The sequence below is a fragment of the Macaca thibetana genome, chromosome 11 (assembly GCF_024542745.1).
Source record: "Macaca thibetana thibetana isolate TM-01 chromosome 11, ASM2454274v1, whole genome shotgun sequence".
Taxonomy (NCBI): Eukaryota; Metazoa; Chordata; class Mammalia; order Primates; family Cercopithecidae; genus Macaca; species Macaca thibetana.
The window spans coordinates 59031658-59049140 of NC_065588.1; the positions used below are offsets into that span (position 1 = coordinate 59031658).

The window sequence follows — 17483 nt, forward strand, 5'->3', positions numbered from 1 at the left end:
GGGTAACACATCATTCATTCTGCTTGTGTAAGGGCCTTATAATGGGGTCTGGTACTCCATGTCACCATGAAGACAAGCCTTGCCAACATACACCTTCATAGTGCATGCTAAGGAGCTGTTGGCAGAGCTACAGCTGAGCAAGAGTCAAAACTAGATGAGAGGAAAATAAGATGCCTGTGACAAAAACACATTTTACAGAAAAAGGTGCTGGTGGGTCAGCAGATGACATTGATTAGTTAGTATGTCTCAGTGCAAAGTTCCCGGATGGGGATTCGATGTGAAAGGGCTTTGTTAAAAATGCCATCCAAATAAGGGTGTACACACTGGAGGTTTTGCGACTACTCCTTCTTATCTAGTGAGAAGTTACAGAAAACTGGAGTGGTAATTGGCAGTTGGGTGTTGACTACATATAAGCTTTGGATTTGAAATCTTGGCTTTGGTGCTGCTTGGCACTGTGTCCATGGGCAACTGCTTTACCTACCTGAACTTTTATCTTTTTCATCTGGAAAAGGGCTTTCAGAATGGCACAATAAAAACCTCTTGAAATCGGCCGGGCGCGGTGGCTCAAGCCTGTAATCCCAGCACTTTGGGAGGCCGAGACGGGCGGATCACGAGGTCAGGAGATCGAGACCATCCTGGCTAACACGGTGAAACCCCGTCTCTACTAAAAAATACAAAAAACTAGCCGGGCGAGGTGGCGGGCGCCTGTAGTCCCAGCTACTCGGGAGGCTGAGGCAGGAGAATGGTCTAAACCCGGGAGGCGGAGCTTGCAGTGAGCTGAGATCCGGCCACTGCACCCCAGCCTGGGCGACAGAGCAAGACTCTGTCTCAAAAAAAAAAAAAAAAAAAAAAACAAAAAACCTCTTGAAATCTACTCCTCCATACAGAGAAAATTCTGGCAAAAATTGCCAGAACCAACTTTTTCAGACCTCTGGAAATTAACCAAAGGACTGCAACAATCTGAGGAATGTGTATTCAAGAAAAATGGCTGAATCTCAGTAAAAATAGGGAGCTTTGTGACATTTTATTTTAAAGAGACAAGGTCTCTGTCACCCAGGCTGGAGTGCAGTGGTGCAGTCATAGCTCACTGCAGCCTCAAACGGGATCCTCCCACCTCAGTCTTCTGAGTAGGTGGGACTACAGGTGCGTGCCACCATGCCCAGCTAACTTTTATTTTGACTTTTAGTGGCAAAGTCTTGTTATGTTGCTCAGGCTGGTCTCAAACTCCTGGGCTCAAGCAATCCTCTCACCTCAGCATCTTGAGTAGTTGGAATTACAGGCACGTGACATCACCTGTATATAACATTTTTACTTGACCAGTCTCCTTACCCCTCTTTCCAGATCTGTGGTAGGCTTGAACACTAACAGCTTCTCAACCATGACAGCTCTGAGTACCAGCAGACTAGCAGCCAACAGTGAGGCAGAATAGGTTTGCAGCAGCCCTAGCAGATCTGTTTACAAGAAATGCTTTTTTTTTTTTGAGACAGAGTCTCACTCTGCTGCCCAGGCTGGAGCACAGTGGTGTGATCATGGCTCACTGCAGCCTCAAACTCTTGGGTTTAGTGAGCCTCCTACTTCACCCTCCCAAGCAGCCAGGACTACAGGTGCACACCCGGTTTATTTTTAAACTTTCCTTTTTTTTTTTTTTTTTTTTTTGAGACAGGGTCTCATTCTATCACACCGGCTGAAGTGCAGGCACGATCTCTGCTCACTGCAACCTCCGTCTCCCTGGCTCAAGCAATCCTCCCACCTCAGCCTCCCAAGTACCTGGGACTAGTAGTGCATGACACCACATCTGGCTAATTTTTGGATTTTTTGGTAGAGATGGGGTTTTGATATGTTGCCCAGGCTGGTCTTGAACTCCAGAGCTCAAGTGATCCACCCACCTCGGCCTCCCCAAGTGCTGGGATTACAGGCGTGAGCCACCACACTGGCTAAGTTTTTTGTACAGATGGGGTTTCACTATGTTGACCAGGTTGGTCTTGAACTCCTGGCCTCAAGTGATCCTCCCACCTTGGCCTCCCAAAGTGCTGGGATTACAGGCATGAGCCACATACCTGGCCTACAAGAAATACTAAGGGGAGCCCTTCAGGCTAAAATGAAGGGACACTAGGGAGTAACTTGAATCCACATGAAGAAATAAAGAACGCTTCTAGGGGTAAATACACAGAAACCATAAAAGGCAGTAGAAATGTATTTTGTTTGTAACTCTTTTCTTCTCCCATCTAATTTAACTACATAAAACAACAATTACTAAACTTATTAGTAATAAGTACAGGCTTATACTGTAGAGAGATGTAGTTTGTATGACAAATAGCACAGAAGAGAAGGAAGGAAATGGAAGTGTATATTGCAGCTAAGTTTTTATTTACTATTGAAATTAACTTTGTATTAATCCAAACTATATTGTTTTAAGATGTTACTGTAATCTTCAGGACAACCATTAAGAAAATAACTGTCAGGAGAGCAGTGGGGTCCTCGGTAACAGTTCCTTTAGGCAGCTTTGCTGACCCCACCCTTTCCTGAACTGCCCTTCTGTCCCAGAGGAGTCACCCTGACCGCGCCCATCTTGCTGCTGGGCTTTGGACCCCAGTCCGGAAAAGGCCCAGCCGTGCTGGCTCTGCCCCTCAAAGGGGCTGTGAGCAAGGTAGGAGGGAGCTGGTCTCCTTTCTTGGAGCCCCACCCAGGACCCGGGCACCACCTCCCCCTGTGAAGGCTCCAGGCCTTAAGTCCCTGGCGAGGGCAATGGGTTTGTGACACCAGCAGAACAGGGGAACAGGGCACTAGAAGTGAGCTCAGCATGTGATTCCGTGAAGGACCAGGTTTGGAAGGGCCAGTGTAGGTTTCGATGTTGTCGTTGGTTTGTTGTTGCACATTCCAGGATATCAGTATTTTAACAGGTTCTAAGTGCCTTTCTATTGTAACTTATGTTTTTCCTCCTATTGGCTCCACTGCTGTTAGCATAGAATTTTTAAAAAAGAGATAAGCTAATGACTATAACAATATATTCCTCCATGGGAGAGGAAATTTATAAAGAAACAATAAAAGTGAGTTGCAAAAAGTAAAAAAAAAGAAAAGAAACAAGAGGAAGTGGTATACTAGAAATCATTTCACACAGAAGAAGGCAGTAATGGAAAAATAAAGGAGTAAACAGACAGACACATAGAAAACAAATAGCAAAATGGCAGATGTAGTTCCTATTTTATCGTTAATCACGTTAAGTGTATATGGACTGAGCATTTCAATCAAAAGGTAGAGATTGGAGGCCGGGCGCGGTGGCTCATGCCTGTAATCCCAGCACTTTGGGAGGCCGAGGCGGGCGGATGATGAGGTCAGGAGATCGAGACCATCCTGGCTAACACGGTGAAACCCCGTCTCTACTAAAAATGCAAAAAATTAGCCGGCAGTGATGGCGGGCGCCTGTAGTCCCAGCTACTCGGGAAACTGAGGTAGGAGAACAGCGTGAACCCGGGAGGCGGAGCTTGCAGTAAGCCGAGATCGCGCCATTGTGCTCCAGCCTGGGCGACAGAGCAAGACTCCCTCTCAAAAAAAAAAAAAAAAAAAAAAAGGTAGAGATTGGCATAATGAATTTAAAAAAATAACCCAACTATATTTCTTTATAAAATGCATTTTAGATTAAAAAATGCAAATAGGTTGAATGTGAAAGGATGGGAAAAGATGTACTGTGCAAAAAGTAACCAAATAAGGGTAGGAGTGGCCATACAAATATGTAACAAAATAAACTTTAAGACAAAAATTGCTGCCAGAGACAAAGGATACTTTATAAAAAGGCCAATCCATCAGGAAAACATAAACACAGATGCCCTAACAACAGAGCCCCCACCCTAAAATACATGAAGCAAAGACAGAATTGAAGAAACAGCCAACTCAACAGTAACAGTTGGAGACTTTCATACCCTACTTTCAGTAATTGATAGAAAAATTAGGTAGAAGATCAATAAGAAAACAGAAGACTTGGACAGTATGATGAACTAACTAGGTCTAACAGACATCTACAGAACAGCCAACAACAGCAGAGTACACGTTCTTCTCATGTGCACATGGCACCTTCTCCAGAATGGATTCTATATTAAGCCACAAAACAAACTTCAATACGTTAAAAGGATTGAAATCATACAAAGCATGTTCTCGGATCACAATAGAATGAAATTATTTCCTCACCTGCAAAAAATGATAACATCTACCTGAGCAGGGGATAAAAGAATTAATCCCAAGTAGCCAGCATGGGGCATAATAAACTTTTTTATTATGAGATACTTTTATTATTGTAAGAACAGAGTACATGTATGCTTTCCTTTGCCTCATGACTAGAGTGTGGCAAATGATGGGTTAACTTCCTCCTTTTAAATTAGAAAAAAATATTAACCATTTTCAATTTGTGGCAGATTATAAAATTGATAGTGTTATAGTTTTGAGAAAATACAGTATCACAACCCCGATGCATCTACCACCAATATGACTAAAAGCTGAATGTAGGACTACCTTAGAATACAAACTGGCAAATTTATAAATTGCGCTTTGTTTATAAAACAAGATGATTATGGATCTACCTGAATTTTCCTTAGCAATAGGCCGTGAATGTTCATTCATGTGTTTGACTCTCTTCATTTCACACCAGAAAGGCAAGATCAGGCCACATTCTTATGAGTTAATTCTTCTAGTCAAGTAATAAAGCTTGACCTTATACTGTCTTAAAACAGATCTTAGTTCAGATTATCTATGGCTGCATTCGTGCAACAATAGCTGGTTTGAGTAGCTGTAACAGAGTCCAAATGGCTCATAAAGCCTAAAATATTTACAATTGGGATCTTTACAGAAAAAGTTTGCAGAACCATAACCTAAGAACTAAATAAATAATCCTTGGGTGGCACTGGCAGATGATATTCCAGGAAAGGCACTGAAAAAAAACATGCAGTCATCCTTTTATTTCCAAGTTTGCACAACTTTCTTCAACATGGCCAATCTTGTTTCATCTGTAAACCTGTCCACTCCCTTCCCTTTATTACTTTGAAGCAAATCCAAGACATACATTGGTAATATTTCATCTACAAATATTTGAGTCTATTTGCATTGCATTTTAAGGCATGTAATACTTATGATAGCGTTTATCTTTTTTGCAAATATGAGAATAACCACACTGTTAATTTTCCTCCAAAGTCTATGGTGCAATTGGTAGATTGGCCAAATATTCTCTGACTTGTATTTAAAAATTACAAGAATGAGCTGGGTGCGGTGGCTTACACCTATAACCCCAGCACTTTGGAAGGCTGAGGTGGAAGCCCAGGAGTTTGAGGCCAGCCTGGGCAACATAGCGTGACCCTGTCTCTACAGGCATGGTGGCACATGCTTGTAGTCCCAGCTACTTAGGAAGCTGAGGCAGGAGGATCGCTTGAGTCTAGGAATTTGTGGTTGCAGTGAGCCATGTTTGCACTACTGTACTCCAGCCTGGGCCACAGATCAAGACTCTCTCTCCAAAAAAAAAAAAAATTCCCAAAATAAGAAATTTAATGTTTTCACCTAAGACAGTAATAGTGGAGACTTCACAGTTCTCCAGAAATTTCTCCCAACTCTTTTTTTTCACTGACCAAACTCAATAGGGAGGTAATATCTAATTCAGAACTGCTAAGACCACCATTTTCAGGTTTTACAGTTATTTAGTTTAAATCAAAGATGTTTTTCACTAAGCCTACACTTCCTGCAGTGTTTAAAGGATGTGAGGTGGCTCAGCTTGGGACATTTTGCTGCTGTAACTCCACATTTCTCTCACTTTCATGTCAACCATTCCTACACCCCCACCCACAATTCTGAATGAGCTCACCTACTTTTAATTTATAGTGACTAAATTTGCAAATATCAAATTTTAAAAAGAGGATTAAAGAAAAAAGCTCAGATTTGTATGCCCCTTTCAGGGAAGAGCTGTCCTTTAGGTCTGCGTTCAGACCTTCCAAAGCCCTGTCCACGGCCCCACTTGCACAAACAAACTGATCCGACCCAGTCCCTGGAAGACAACTGAGCTGCACCCTGCCCCCACCTTGTGCTCAGTCATACTTGGAACGTCTCTCAGGCAGCCTAATTGGAATCAATAAAGCAAAAAGGGCTAGCTAGCTGGAGGATCTTGTCAGAAGTGAAAGACAAGAGACTGAAAATGTAGGGAATGTACTGAGTGAGCAGCAGTCTTTTCAGGGTTCTAATGATAGAGAACACAGTTAAAAAGGCAGACCAATTGCTAGGAAATGTAATTCATTCTTTGGCTTGTCATTTAAAGGAAACAACTGGGGTGGCAACAAGTGTGAAGTATTTTGTAGATAGGGATTTTTTTTTGAGACAGGATCTTGCTCTCTCGCCCAGATTGGAGTGCAGTGATGCGATCGTGGCTCATTGCAGGCTTGATGTCTCGGGTTCAAATGATCCTTCCACCTCAGTCTCCTGAGTAGCTGGGACTATAGGTGTGCACCACCACGTTTGGCTAAGTTTTGTATTTTTTTGTAGGGTCTGGGTTTCATCATGTTGCCCAGGCTGGTCTCAAACTCCTGAGCGCAAGTGATCTGCCCACCTCGCCCTCACAGAGGTTGGGGTTACAGGCATGAGCCACCATGTCCAGCTGAGATTTTTAAACGAGAATTTTTAAATATACACACACAATTTTAAAATGGTCTGATTTTCCCTAACACTGTTAAGTTCTTTGGAATCAAAGAACCACTTGACTGTACCAAAGGTCATAAGTAGTATAACATGGGATGGTCTTATCATAAATGTGTGGTTAAATTAGTGTTCTCCCCTTCTAGGCTCATAGCCTCCAAATGGCCATCATTTTCCTGGCTTAGTAAGGCTTATTATCAGCTGCAAGCAGCAGCAAAAGCATACACGTGAATGCAGGGATTATGTTCGTCTCGGCATGATTGCTAAAAAACTGGTTTTCCCATTTCAGTCACCCTACCACATTCCATATGGAAGGTTATTTCCCACGTCAGAAGTGTATTTTCTCAATGCCATTTTCTCTTTAAACATTTTACATTTTTAACCATTTTACTCCCAAACCCCGAGAGCCAGGTTCTCTGTACCTTATTATTTGTTCATGGGTCTGTGGGCCAGGAATTTAAGCAGGGCTAAGTGGGGATGGTTCTCTGCTCTATAATGTTTGTGACTTCAAGCGGAATGACCCAAATAGCTGAGAGCTGGCTAGGCCTCTCTCCCCTCATGTTATCACCTGGAGGGACTCATTTGGGGCACCACTCCCAATGTCTGGGCACTGTGGTTCTCTCCCACGTGGCCTCTACTCACTCACTAATCTAGTCTGACATTCACAGGGTGACTGGCTTCCAAGAGTGAAAGCAGGTACTAGGAGACCTCCAGAGATCTCAGCTTGGAAGTCTCAGAATGTCACTTCTACATTCTATTAAAGCAAGTCACAAGCCAGACCAGACTCAAGGAGTGGGGAAACAAACTCCACCTCTTGATGGGAAAAGGAAACTTGCACACAGACCTAGGAAGCATTGTTGGCAGCCATTTTGGGAGACAACTGCCACAACTTTCAAGAGCTAATCATGACAGAATGTTAAAAACTCCTCCATCTTCCATGGAGAAGAAACATCCCAATCTCCTGGTATCTAATCCAAGCATTGATTTTTTCCATTGTTTTCCACTACTGAGTGGGGGAGAAGGAGGCAGTATCAGCATTAGGGTACAAGTGAAGGTGAACAGAGCTGGGATGTTTCACAATAATCGCATTCTAATATGACTTGTCTTCCATTCTCTCCTTCCCAAGCTTCCACTTTTAGCTTGCTTTTGTGAATCAAGACCATGGATCATTCAAAATAGTTTTTTCTTTTTTCTTTTTTTTTTTTTTTTGAGACGGAGTCTTGCTCTGTCGCCCAGGCTAGAGTGCAGTGGCCGGATCTCAGCTCACTGCAAGCTCCGCCTCCCGGGTTCACGCCATTCTCCCGCCTCAGCCTCCCGAGTAGCTGGGACTACAGGCGCCCGCCACCTCGCCCGGCTATTTTTTTGTATTTTTTAGTAGAGACGGGGTTTCACCGTGTTAGCCGGGATCGTCTCTCGATCTCCTGACCTCGTGATCCGCCCGTCTCGGCCTCCCAAAGTGCTGGGATTACAGGCTTGAGCCACCGCGCCCGGCCTCTTTTTTTTCCTTGAGACAGCGTCTCCCTCTGTCCCCCAGGCTGGAGTGCAGTGGCACAATCACAGCTCACTGCAGCCCCAGCCTGGGTGCAAGTGATCCTTCCACTTCAGCCTCCTGAGTAGCTGGGACTATAGGCAGAGCTCCAGTCACCACCACACCTGGCTAATTTTTATAGAGATGGGGTCTTGGTATGTTGCCCATGCTGGTCTTGAACTCTTGGGATCAAACAATCCTCCCCACTTGACCTCCCAAAGTGCTGGGGTTACAGGCATGAGCCACCCTGCCTGGTCATTTAAAATATTTTGTTGGTATTTTATAGATTACTTTTAACTTCCTGGATTTTAGAAGTAAGCAGAATTAGCATACTCTGATGCCTTATCCCACCTGTTATGGTAACTTTTCTCTATAAGATGGTACATTTTACTAACCCTTTGTCGTACTTAAAATGCTTAAGCAATGAAGGGAAGTCTTGATTCTTACTGTCTTTAGCAAGATGAGGCTCTGGGCCTCTCACTTAAGAATACCTCTTGGGAGTAATTCTTTTCTCTGAATTCTTCATGTGTTTACCGATGGTATCCATGGTAGTTCCTCTAGAGGCATAGTTGAAATGTATTAGTCTTTACTGTTATTCCTGTGAAGGCTTATAGTGTTGGCATCCATTCCCTTTGGATTTCGAGTCTGTGTTCACAGTTGATAACCTCACATTGAGCCATGATACTCTTTGTGTCATTATCATTACCTGATATAAAGAAACCAGACCATTACCTGACCATGACCTGATATAAAGAAACTTCACATTGAATTCATACAAAAGACAGAAAAAAGTTTTGCTGAATATGTCCTATATACATATATATAATATTTTATTTTAAAATGTCATTGAACATATACATTTCTTTAGCTTTTTCCAGGGGACATTGCACCTAAGTTTCAAAACACACAAAATAGATCCCCTTTACTAAACAGTTTTCATTTTTGGGTTACAAAAAAGTCAATGTTTCACAATCACAAAGCATAAAGGTACATGGTTCTGAAACCATTTCCAGGCAGATTTCTCTCATTCACTGTACGTAGGGTAGTTTCGGAAACCCAGACCATGATCCATTCCTTACAAATGATCTCCACCATGGGCCTCCCTGGGTCTCCAGAAAAAACAAACAAACAAACAAAACTGGGGGCAAAACAGGAGTGAAATAATAACCTCAGGACTCAGGAAACAAACACAAAATACTTGAGGGAGATCAGAAAAGTAGAGGACACAGGTTCTCCTTCAAGTACATCACAGTAGAAAACTACAGCACATTTACAGCCTTATTTGGTCACTCTACCTGATTGCTACATGAACAAAACTTCACACCTAAGACACAGAGGAAAAATTAAAGCTATTTACACAGATAACACTGTGGATTCGAAAGAGCAGTCCTCTGCAGACTGGCACTCCATCTGACAAAGGCCACAGTCCTCACAGGCAAGTCAGGCTGCTCGCGTAGCGTCCTTTGAAAAATCCCAGTGTACAAACATGCGCCACATCACCACACAGAACCAAAGTCTGCTCAGAGAGGTGGGCTACGGTGTGCAGGCTGCAACCTTTCTCTGCAATTGTAAGTCCTCAAAAATCTGAGTTCCTCACATAAAATTCTGTGCTGTGGCCAGACCTTGTTTTACCATTTTCTTAGACTGGATAACTTTTAGGATCAGCCTGGTTGTTCTTTGCATAGACAATGACTCTCACAGCTTTCTCCAAGTGTCCCAGAAGCACTGACTTACTGAAAATAGAATCTCATCAAAGCTTAGCATATTCACTCTGAAAACAGCGGAGCTGCTGGGTCACTTAAGGAAAGCTGAGAACCTCAAACCTGTGGAAGAGAAACCAGTGACCACTTGTGGCCTGATAAAGTTGATTGGCAGGTGAGGAAGGGGATATCAAGAGGAGAATCAGAATTTTAAAGACATGGGAGATTTGTCCCTAACATTTTCATACGAGTGCTCTTGTTAAATGGAAAACCCTGCCTGCATGGGGAAGATCTGAGGCTAAATCTGGATCCTGGGACTGTCATTCTTCCCCACCACCATCTCCCTGTGGCTGTCATTCTTCCCTGGAAGTGAATGAATACTGAGAACACTGTAAGAGGAGGGTGGTCACCGCTGACTTCACAAAGCCTCATGGAGGTTAAGTTGTTTAAGAATTTAAAAAGTAAACACCACAAATCCTCCAAAATGGAATACTGTGGAAAATAACTGAAATTTCCACTGCTTAAGGCTTTGTCCTATTAAGACAGCTGAGTACTTGGCCTAGGCCGATTTTCACCTTTCTTTTCCACCTCAAGAACAGCTGATAGGCATGCGCAACCGCAGCAGAGCACACCCTCCACCTCTCTGACTGCTGACACTGGCTACAGGGACAAGGCTTTGGTTATCATCTAGCGAAATGCCACAGAGTCTGGACGGACTGAGTTTGTTCTAAGGAAAGGAGTTTCACCAGATAGTCTGAAGAGGCCCAGCCCAGCAAAGAGATTTAGAGCAGAAAAGCCTTTCATTAAAGTAGCCACACACCCCTCAAGACAACCATAAAGACTTGACTAGGACAGACATCAAAAGCTTTTTATTAAACAAGACTTCCTCTGAGGCTATTCGAGCAAGCGAATTTGGCTATAAGTCAGATACGCAAGATTTCAGAACCGTGTATAAATACATTCTGCAGAGTGTCGAAGTGTGCGTCCTTTGACTTTTCCAGGAACACACCAAGGGCCAACCCATTATGTAGACACAGTTACTGTTTCAGGACTGGGTGACATGGGGCCTGGGTAAAAAATAAGGCCAAAATTGAGTAAGCTCAATTTATAGAGCGATATCAGTGCTGGGCAGATCTGCCATGCTTCATTGACATCATGTTTCCCACTTTTGATTTCTTCACCTCATTTATAGTCTTCCTCCCATCCCCCAAACACAAATATGACTTTATCTTGTAACTAAGATCTTTCCACCCTAGGGGGCTTATGGAAACACTTCCTGGATGCCTTTCTAACTAAAACCAGCAGGACTAAATGCTCAAGATTTTATAGAGGATTTAGAGATGTAGAGGTTTCTAGAGTTTTTCCTGAGATGTGCCATAGCAGTAAATGAATTGGTGAATTGAGTAGAAGGTAGTTGTGACATCTACACCCAAATTCTTACTCTGGTGGCTTGAATAAAACTGGAGAAGCTCAAGGTAGGGCCCAGATAGAGGCCCAGGAAAGCAAGTAAATGAAAGGCAGTGGGGACACAGGAAGGATCCCAAAGATGGCAGCTCAGGGTCCTCTGTGGAAGACTTGCTCAGGTTTCCTACTTACACATGACTCTGAGCACCAGGACAGAACAGGGAGTGGACCACACTGCTGTCGCATGCCTGAAGGTTTTCCCACAGCATCAGACTGCCAGGAAGCAAAGCATTTTCCACAAACTTCTCTCCACAGGGATATCTGGGGTAGCTAAGATCTACTGCACGGGGAGGAAACGTGCCGTCAGATGAAGACAACTCCTGACAAGGCCGAAGTCCCATTCTTCCCAGGCCAACACTTCCACAAACACCGGGTGGCGTGAATTCCCACAGGGCTTCACCTGCCAGACAGGGCGCGGTCTCCACACCGTGGAATGAGTTCATTCCTGAGTAGGAGGGGCTCCAGGCCTTTCAAATACGATATCGACAACTCCAGAAATGCAGGTGATTTACTGCCCTGGAGGAGAAGTTTCTCTCCTCTCCTCTGGGGAAGAAATTCAAACAAACGTGAGAACTGGAATTAGCTGTCTAGCATTCTGGGGGGGTCACATCAGTGACCTTTTTCCTTCTTGGGTCAGAAGAGTGTTTTAATTACTCAAAATTGTCAAAATGGTGGCAATACCTCAGGAGCTCAGCAGGAAGACTAGGTAATTTTGTGGCTGTACAAGTCTGCCTAAGAGCCAGAAGTTTTACAGTCTACTTGGCCATTCCTCCCAGCGGAGAAGAGCAGGTAGATACGGCTCACGCTGTGCCTGCGGCCGCTGCTCTTGTGGTGAACACTCAGATGTGGGACCTGGAAGAGCTGGGACATGATTCTCTAGAGAAAAGGAGCACAGCATGGGAATGGCCAGTCAACCCATTTCAAATGCTTTTATTAAAGTGCCCCCCCATCCCCCGCCCCGAGGGGCCTTGCACAACGATGATGGGGAGAACAGAACTGCTGCTCCTTGACAGAACTCTGATCCTTACACTTTGTTTGGAGTGGGCTTGGGGACAGTCACAAGCCATGAAACCTGAATCCAAAATGGTCCCCAGACGAGTTATGGTGAACCAACAGATGCGAAGAACTTCTTAAACTGCTCTATTAAACACTGCTTTATATGTGTCCCCATGACACAGAAAAGTGGGATGGGGCCAGCCATTCCAGAAATGAAAATCCAGACTCTCACAGAGAACCCTTGAGACACACAGGGAGACCACTGAAGACAACAGAGGAACTGCTGGTCCACAGAAACACTCATAGTTTCATGAAAACACACTGATTTGGTGAGAAAATGCAACTTGGGAACAAACGTTACACAACAAAGATCCTCTGTCATGCAGGGCACCGGCCCAGATGCTGCCTGGGTTGTGTGGGCTGGAGGATGTGGGGACAACCCAGCCTGGCTGGGACTTTGACGCAGAACTTCCTCAGCAGGGTGTTGGAAAGTCCCAGGCCTGTTCTATGGAAGGGGGAAAAAAAAAACAGATTCAAGGAATGTCAAAAACTGAAAAAATATAAAGTAAAACAAATCCCTGCCTTACTCCACCACTGCCACAAAAGAATAGAAACAGAGAAGAAAAAGAATAGGAAAGAGAAGAACAGAAGAATAGAAAAGAGAAGGGGGCGGGGGTCAGACAGCAATCCCTGAAATAAATCTCAGGCTTCCTAGAAGGTGGGCACTTACATTTTGAGGCATGACCCCTACTTTCCAATGCAGCACTTTTTAACCCGTAGAGAAGTTGGCAGCTTGACAGGCTGAAGAGTCCTCTGCCATTTACACCTGAAAATGGCTGCCCCAGCTACTCGAGATAAAATAAATATGACATATATACCCCAAATAGGCAATGGCCACCTCGGAGGCCTACGAAAGGAACTGAAATACAACACTTGGTAGCAGCCTTTGTGTTTTGCTCTTGTTGAGTTGACCTGTTACTAAAGAAGAAATGGAAACCAAAGGGTCATCTTGAAGCATAGCCTTTTGGCCGCGAACTCCAAACCTGGGCTGGGAAGAGACTGCGTCACTTGGAACTCAGCTGGGGCACTTCCCAGTTCCGTCCTGCCAAGAGGCATCCCAGCTTTCTTCCCCTCTGTCCTCCCAATCCCCAGGGCCTTTTTCATGACAGCTTGTTTCCATGTATTAAAGGAATGACATATACAGAAATGTCATCTCCTGAGCCCAGTCGGTCATTAGATATCCGCCATCCTCTGTCCTTCAGCACACCCCGGGCACGCATCACCAGGTCCTGAGCTGCCAGTGTGTACCTGTGCAGGAGAGGCAGGAACAAGACAGTCAGTAGAGCATCAGGCAGAAGCCAGGGCTAAGGGAGGCTGGGAAGGGGGAGGCATCACTATAGTTGTATAAATAAGTTTCAAATACACTTACAATAAGAAAAAGTCAAGGTCTTCTTTTCCCAAAATGTAGGACACCTAATGTGAGATTATTGTTTACATGGTAGTGGGATAAGGCACTAAATATAAATACATTAGATAATGTCTTACATTATTCACCTGCTCAGTCCTCTTTTGATGTTTTTGATTATATTGAGGGCAGTCTCAGTTTGCTGCTAGTGTATCTCAAAGAGCTGCTCAAGCTCAGAGCTTTCCATGATAAATGGTATCTAGCTAAAAAGGTACATGGGAAAAATAAGGACTTTTGTTTTCAATATAGTTAGTTTTAGAGTTATGTTGCTTTTGTGACAAAAAAATAGTCATTTTCTATTGTAAAAATCATTTAAATTTTTAAAAATGAGTTAAGGAAAAATATTAAAAATAATACAACATAGCAGAAGCATATAACAAGAATGTGAAGTTTTTTTTGGTAAATGATAAGTCTTGGTGTGAGTGAGCTGCTTACTTGTCAATGTCACCCTCTCCTCTTGAACAATGTAAGTTCAGCAAGAGATCTCTTAAGAATTTGAAAATAAGATTGCTGAGATTTAAACTGTAAGCTTAAGGAGAAAGAATGACACTATCAGCTGATGGAAAGTATTAACATCTAGGAGAAAGACTAACTTGGGAGGTGATTTGGGTGGGTATGGGCCTGGGTTAGCCCTGAGGCATAAAAAAATGAGGCAAAACATTGGCAGGTGTCTATCCAAACACTGACCAGAGCAGAGGGGGAGTCATAGTTGACAGCCTTCAAAGGAACTTAGTTCCACTGGCAGGGTCATATTTGGTGTGGGATGGACTACTCTCTTAGCCTATACCATTAAGCATATGATTCAGCTTTATTCTGATTTCGTGTTCACCAAAGAACCTCCTGATTATGATCTGCTTCCCTGCATAGGCCTGCCTACAGGAAAGAATGAGCTAGTCATTTGTACTTTAAGAATATCCATCAGTTGTATTTCTCTGTGTAAATGTCAAGTGGCATTTTGGTTTACAGATCAATCTTGTGAGCTTGGTTAAGGTGAGACCAACTCTGATAATGAATCTCTTTTTTGTATCTTGATTAAATCAGTTGCTGAACCTGAAAAGCTAAGAGCCAGACTGGTAAATCATCAAGATAATAAACGTCACCGTATAAGTCCTCTTGGAAGCCAGCCTGTAGGCCTTTTACAAGGGACCACCCTGATATTGCTAGTGACCTTTCTCTACTTGAAATGTCTCAGTAGTCTCGCCTTCAGAACTGTGAGTTATGGAATTCAGAAAACCAGAAGCCTCTCCATTTCTTTTGCTAAAATTCACAGACTTTCATGTTGAGAACTGCATCATCATTACATTATTTAGGAACAAGTGCTCTAGCAAATGATCCCAGGACTGTGAAGATTGTACAGTCTTTGAAGATCAAGTCTATTTGTACAGCCCAGATAGCAGACAGAAGTGTAACATACACCACAGCAGAAAGGATACTATAGTCAATAGAAATAAATACCTTTCCTTCTAGAGGATGGGGTAGTAGGTGAATAATTTTTTCTATCTGTATTAAGAGAATTATCTTTGAAGCAGAAATCTTTAAGTTGTTCTTGAGGGAAGATGCAACCAGTTTGTCCGGAGGTTCTCCTCCTCTTGAGATCAGGAAATAAAGGCTTCCAAAGAGGTCTTTGGCTGAAGAGCCAAGTAAATATCTCAAAATCGACATATTGCAGCTCATACACTATAGTCAGAAGAGCCTCTCAGCCGCTCACCTCATGTATTAGTTCGTTCTCACACTGCGATAAAGAACTACCTGACACTGAGTAATTTATAAGCAAAAGAGGTTTAATTGTCTCACAGTTCTGCATGGCTGGGGAAGTCTTAGGAAACTTACAATCATGCTAGATGGCGAAGGTGAAGCAAGGCATGTCTTACTTACATGGCAGCAGGAGACAGCAAGTGAAGGGGGGAAATGCCACACTTTTAAACCATCAGATCTCGTGAGAACTCACTCACTCTCACAAAAACAGCATGGGGGAAATCTGTCTCCATGATCCAATCGCCTCCCACTAGGTCCCTCTCCTGACATGCGGGGATTACAATTTGACGTGAGATTTGGATGGGGACACAGAACCAAATCATATCACCCCAGCTTACTCTTAGTTTTATATTAAATTGTATATGAGACATAAACACATGGGGAAAGGCCACCAGCCACACCAGAGTGACGTTTATTATCCTGGTGATTGACCAGTCTGCACCTGAGCTTTTTAGGTTCAGAAACCTGGCTAAGTTTATTTGCCTATCAGGCCTGAACTTACCTTAACCCAGCTATGCTGGCTAGACATAGAAAATTATGGTATGCTATGAGAAAATATGCCTGACAATAAAAGATACTCAATCCTTTTGTAGTTCATAAGCCTGTTTGAGTTTTCACACTTATGTGTGAGATATGCCTCCCTCAAACCTTGTTACTACATTAGCACATTAACCATGAGACATGGAAAAAAAGATAGACACTCAAAGATGTCAAAAAACAGATACAAGAACTCAAAACACAACTCTGTATGGCTACTTTCAGCTCCAGACAGGCCTCAACAAGTCCTGCAGTCATGGAGAAATGACTGGCTTTATTAGATTCGTGAAAGATGAACAAGAGACCACCCTAATGCTGCTAGTACTAGTGACTCTGCATATTTTTTAAATGGTCAAAATTAGGTTGGTATTTTTAAAAAGCAAGCATTAGGTCACCTAGAAAAGATGGCTACCCAGGAAACTCATTTCCCTGAGGGCTGTAGATAATTAAGGTTTCATTCTTCAATATGGTTATTGCCTATTCCAAGATAACTTCCTTTGAGATTGCTTCTCTCTTCACCATCCACTGTTTTCCCTTAGGTGCTGAACTTCCTGAGGGAAAATACACTCTTGCTTTCCCAATTTATTACTTCCCATTGTCTTCCTTTGTCTCTTACCAGTAGGCCCAATACCCCGCTAATCTGTCCTCTTAAAGCTTGATCCAAGGGTGGCTTCTCAATACTTATTCTGGTTAACCCCTTGTGTTCAGCAGAAATACTGCTATTTTATCCTTAAAAATCTCTATTCTTCTTGAATTCTCCTTTCTTTCTGGGGCTCCCATGCTATAACCCACTCCAAGTTCTCCTGTGACTGGGCTTCCATGACACACAGCACAAGTCCTTCTCTCTGATGCTCCTTCTTAATTTCCTTTGTAGGCCCTAACTAAGACTTAGGAAGAACTCAATAAACATTAATTTCTTTTTACTTCCAAAGTGGAACATCCCCAGCTATCATCCTTAGTTAATGATATCCTAGTCTCTTAGGCAAGAAATCAGTGTTTTTCAATGCCACTTTCACACCCTGATATTGTTCAATTATGAAATCCACAGGGCAGGGTGGGACTTCTAAACTTTGCATTATTATTATTATTATTTAGAGACAGGGCCTCGCCCTGTCATCCAGGCTGGAGTGCAGTGGCATAATCATAGCTCACTGTAACCTTGAATTCTTGGGGCCAAATGATCCTCTCGCCTCAGCCTCCCAAGTAGCTAGGACTAACGCATATTCCACCATGCCCAGCTAATAAACTTTGCATTATTTTTAGTGTATTTTATTAGTAGCACATGGCTAATTAAAACAAAATCTATATAGTCACTAAGATAATTTTGTTTATTGCAAAAACTGGTAGATCTGAACCTATATTTTGCAGTCATATATAC

General features: G+C 43.1%; 1 protein-coding gene and 1 non-coding gene across 2 annotated transcripts in view; one reads left to right on the forward strand and one right to left on the reverse strand.

The window, feature by feature from the left end:
• Positions 1-8997: 8997 nt before the first annotated feature.
• Positions 8998-17483, reverse strand: part of PPM1H (protein phosphatase, Mg2+/Mn2+ dependent 1H) — a 1465797-nt gene continuing 1457311 nt past the window's right edge. Inside the window, exon 11 of the mRNA XM_050748428.1 lies at positions 8998-13656. Within this exon, the coding sequence (XP_050604385.1) occupies positions 13509-13656 (148 nt within the window). The 3' untranslated portion in view covers positions 8998-13508. The remainder of the gene's footprint in view (positions 13657-17483) is intronic.
• On the forward strand, positions 16150-16250 carry LOC126931922 (small nucleolar RNA U13). The gene has a single exon (XR_007718029.1). It is a non-coding gene; the product is annotated as a small nucleolar RNA U13 (small nucleolar RNA).